This window comes from Penaeus japonicus, unplaced genomic scaffold, assembly GCF_977035675.1.
Source record: "Penaeus japonicus unplaced genomic scaffold, GWHDUDI00000001_assembly GWHDUDI00000031, whole genome shotgun sequence".
NCBI lineage: Eukaryota > Metazoa > Arthropoda > Malacostraca > Decapoda > Penaeidae > Penaeus > Penaeus japonicus.
Window position 1 is genome coordinate 1,465,892 of NW_028234433.1, and position 5,000 is coordinate 1,470,891.

The 5,000-nt window shown below is 36.5% G+C and overlaps 1 protein-coding gene across 13 annotated transcripts in view; it reads right to left on the reverse strand.

The window, feature by feature from the left end:
* The window catches only part of LOC122250841 (uncharacterized), a 62,484-nt gene that overhangs the window by 44,846 nt on the left and 12,638 nt on the right, over positions 1–5,000 (reverse strand). Inside the window, exon 6 of one of the 13 annotated variants that reach the window (XM_043012513.2) lies at positions 1–998. This exon is cut by the window's left edge and continues 3,326 nt beyond it. The exons of the other annotated variants lie outside the window; for them this stretch is intronic. Within the exon in view, the coding sequence (XP_042868447.2) occupies positions 780–998 (219 nt within the window). The 3' untranslated portion in view covers positions 1–779. The remainder of the gene's footprint in view (positions 999–5,000) is intronic. 13 annotated transcript variants of the gene reach the window in all.

A 5,000-nucleotide genomic window follows, 5' to 3' on the forward strand; every position in this document is an offset into this window, starting at 1 on the left:
GTTGAGGATCTGCTAATGCAAATCTGAACAGTAGAGGCAAAACATCTAACAATCAACAGATCTAGGACATATTGATGGACAGCATGGAACTACAAGGAGGGTGGAACAGGCCTACATCGGGCAGGACCGACCAGAATGGCACTACATCAGACAAGGCTGGATGGGATGGGGGACTAAACTGGAATGGGCACAGTGGGAAAAGGACCATATCTGTGATGATACCATTCTAGACCAGGAAAACAGGATGGGATGGGACCACACAGGGCTTGGTGGGCTGGGATGTGAACGCCCCAGATGAAAATGGACACTTCCAAGCCAAGACAATACCACTACAGACAGCTACAGCTAAAAGCAAGCAAGGGTAAAACTGAAAAGATACATTCTTCTGAGAGGGATGGATGATTATGATGATGATGACGATGATGATGACGATGACGATGACGATGACGATGACGATGACGATGACGATGACGATGACGATGGCGATGACGATGACGATGGCGATGGCAATGGTGATGGCGATGACTATGACTAAGACTGACTATGACGATGATAATTATAATGATAATGATGATTCTTTAAGAGAATTCACTAAACTTGTGTTCTCTAACAAAATGAAGAGGTGATAATTCCCTCAGAACAAACATTACAGAGTGACAGAAAGGAGATGAAAGAAGAACAATAAAACACTAATATCAGACCAGGACCAACTTTCAAACCTTTCGCACAGGCAGCTGGCTGATGGCACTGCACATTCTATCCTAAATTTCTGCTACACATTACAGCTTATGGGTGAACTCATGACTCTTAAGGTTATATTTCTGAGAGGAGCGGTAGGGACAATGCGCGCAGGCAAAGGGTTTTTCCCCGGTGTGCACTCTGATGTGCTTTTTCAAATGATCTTTCCTAGCAGTGGAGTAGACACAGTAGGGGCATCGGTGCCTCTTCTTGGTGGTATCTTGTCCACCTTTCCTCTCACTCATGCTGCCCAGTCCCACCTGTGGAGATATCGCGCTTACTATTTTTTCTCAGAATTGGTAAAAAGGCTGCAGTGAAAGGGGGGAACTACCAGATTACTACTTGCTTTTTTTAACATTTAAGACACTTCAGGAAAAGATGGACACAAACTACTTCCCATTTTACTGGGCGTGAATCACCTTTCATTATACATACAAGAAAGAGAGAAGGAAGCAATCTATCAACACTCCTATCATTAAAAATAAACTGGGAGAGACAGACACTGAATGGGAATAAGGACTTGCCACTGACACTATAACATCAATACTCTGTGTTACCTGTTCCTGCAAAATGATAAAAATAGTCTTCAAATGTTACATTCATCAAGCTCTTCCCCTCCACCTTCACCTCCACCTACACCCCCATTTTAAAAATTAGTAACATGCAAAACAGGCTAAGAGAATATCAAAAGTATAATCATCTCTTACAGCAATTTAAAACTTTTACACCAAAAACTGTGCTTCTATCTCGGCTCTTACTCCACCCTGCTCATATTTTTCTGGTACTATCACTGCAGATACTGCTACTTATATTATGAATTATAAATTAAAATTCCCATGAGCAATGTTTATCACATCCTTGTCAGTATTAATTATTGTTCTCCAATTAATAACTATTTCCACATTTCTTAACAGTCCCACTTGAAGTGATCTATAGACCCTTTGCCCTCATCTCAAAGTATATGACCACTCTACATCCCAATGGACATTGGTGTGGGTATCAGGCTCCCAGTGCAAATGTTGTAAAGAAAAATTGAACTCTTCTGAGTCAAATGTGCCACAAAATCAATTTTTCAATGGTCCAGGGGGTAAAACTCTTGCCTCTTTAACCCTAAGATCAAATCTGAGAGTAATGGAAAGAAAACTGCATCCTCACGGTACAAAGGGAAGGAGGTCCCGTGGAGCTGGGGATATGGCCTGACAAAATATTTGTACAGTGACCTACTGTGATACAAGGTAATCCACTTTAAAGAGTATATAAGAAATCAGATTTTTTTTTTTTTTGTAAAACCAAATTTTCATAAAATTATTTTTATATAAATCTATGGGATTAATCAACAGAATAACCTCACTCCTTCCCATCATTGTCAAATCTATAAATAGCACTATCATTACACAAAAATTGCCAATCAACCTAATAAATAAAGCAAAACCATCATGTCAAGTATTGCTTAAATTGTTCAATTTCCACCAAAATCATCTAAAAGACAAAGAAAAAAGTTCTTATAAGCACCCATCCACACCCACCTCCAATTTCCTCTTGCCCCTAATTCAGTATTTAAAAACAGCAAATAATACATTTTTATAAATTTGTATAAACTTACATGCACACAGTCGCACATATGTAGACACACACATAAGACCACACACACACATAAAAACACAACCAAAAAACACACACACACACACACACACACACACACACACACACACACACACACACACACACACACACACACACACACACACACACACACACACATACACATACACATACACATACACATACACATACACATACACATACACATACACATACACATACACATACACTCATGCACATGCATGCACTCATGCACACACGCATACACTCATGCACACACGCATACACTCATGCACACGCATGCACACCCTTACACACACGCACATGCACATAAATATAGATATATAAACACACAGACACACAGTCATGTACAAATGCAGCCCTATCCATATGCCTCCACATTGTTATTCGTAAAAAGATAAGATATACTTACAGAAAATAATTCCATCACAAAATGATCAAGACCATTAGGTCAACAGGACAAGCATAACTTCAAAACTATTACACATTCCACCATAACTACAAGGCAGTAAAATAGTTTTAGTCTCAGTCCATGCAAAGGTATCCACACCATCCCTATCCAAGTTAAAACTGGCACCCCTAACACAACAAGGACATGATTGCTCCATTTCAAAAAAGAGAAAAAACAAAGAAGAACATAAAAGCAGAGAAAAAAAAGAGGTGGATGGTAATGGCACATGCCAGTTGATGAGGATCATGGGTGAACGGTGCTATCAGATTACATCCAGCTATCCTAGTAGCAACTGGCTACTTACGTGTTAATGCATATTTCTTTGCTTATGTTAAAGTTCCTGTTATATAGGTATGTCGATATGCATCATTCTGTATAGTATTGTTGTTGTTTTTTTGTGTTTCTGTTATTGTTGTTGTGCTATCGTGTTTACATATCATATTTTGTGCATTGCATTTCTCATTGGCATTTCCAAAAAACTGACAAAACATTAAGAAAACTGCTTGCATGTATACATAATACAGACATAAATGCACATACACATACACATACACTCACAGATATATATACACACACACACACACACACAAGCATACTCATAAATAGAACAGTTTTATGTTTGCATATCATACAGATAAGTTTACTTTTAAATTGTTAATCATCTCACAAGAAAGACTGAGGAAATTTTCCATGACTTTAGAGTTTTGTTGCCTAAAGCACAAAAGGTAAGTGGAACACCTCTCATGCAAAATGTTGATCATGAATCAAAGTTCATATGTCTATGTCCATAAGACACTTTGGTGTAATCTTATTCATATCTTACAATGGTATTTAATATCAACAACTCCTGATGACATGCAAAATGTTGAAACCCTGAGATCAAAATCCAGAAAACCAACACAAAATCCACAACATATGGAGTCAAACTAGGCTGCTCTTGAGTTGGAAATAAGCGGGTGTTCCCACTTCAAGAGGAGTTCAGTTTCTTGACTCTAAACAGTTGCAGACTCACTATTCCTTTTTTATCATAGCTCTGTTTCCATTAAAGCAAAAGGATCTGCCAAATATTTATTGTATCCATGGATATTGTGGAAAAGAATCAAACTTCAACATCTCTGAAAATTTTTTTGCTTCAACTCTTCCATTGATCTTGAGAATGGTATGGCAATGCACTTACATTCACTTCCATGAGTAAAGGGTTGATTTGTATACAATATCCAGAGCAGAGGGTATGTCCACTGCTCAGAGAACCACAATGCCTAATTCTAAATCACGATGCATCATAGAGAGGTGGAAGATTACTTTGTCAATATTGTCTTCAGGAATATCTACTGTGTATTGGCTTTGAGCTTAATACTACTTCTGTATGCAGTTTCTAAATTGTTTCTAATTTTAAAGTCTGGTTTTTATTTTCACGTATTACTGCCATCGAAATATGATAGCAGATAAATACATATTAAGGGCTTTATGTGCAATTATTACCCACAGGTTTAATGGACTTTTGCCTTTCAAGAAAAAAGTTACAGATGGGTATTTTTTATATCCTATTTTCTAATGTAATATATTAAGAAAACTAACTAATACAAACTTCTATTCACATTTTATTTTCATTTCATTTCATTTTTTCATTCACCAAACATTTCTTTATTGGCCTTTTCATGCTTCATCTATTCTTTTAGGCATGTCATTCCACAGCAAAAGTAAATTAAATTAATCTTATTTCTGTTATACCTGATACTATGTGGATTTTATACAATGAACTATATGAACTAATAGACTAAGCACTTATTTCCATTTCTTTATACAAATAAAGATAGCATTAGAAACTTGTTTTCTTTATCAGCCATTGCAATTACAGTGCAGTTTAGTTTTCATTTCCTGTCTTTTGGATGAAACATACCAATAATAAATTAGGCTAACTGTTCTTATACCTTTATATATTTCATCATAATGCATATTTATGTATGTATCTCTCTAACTGTCTTCTCCAAAATGCTGCCTATTCCATTTTGTGACAGAGATGTTATTGTGTAAAACCCTAAACATAAAGCACCCTAATTCTGTTGATAAGAAAATGCAAACTGTAAACTAATGCAATAGCAATTACAACATTACTGCAAATACAATACTCAAGGAGTATTACTTTCAAAAGCAGTAACATTATACTGTCCAATATTTGTAATTTTTT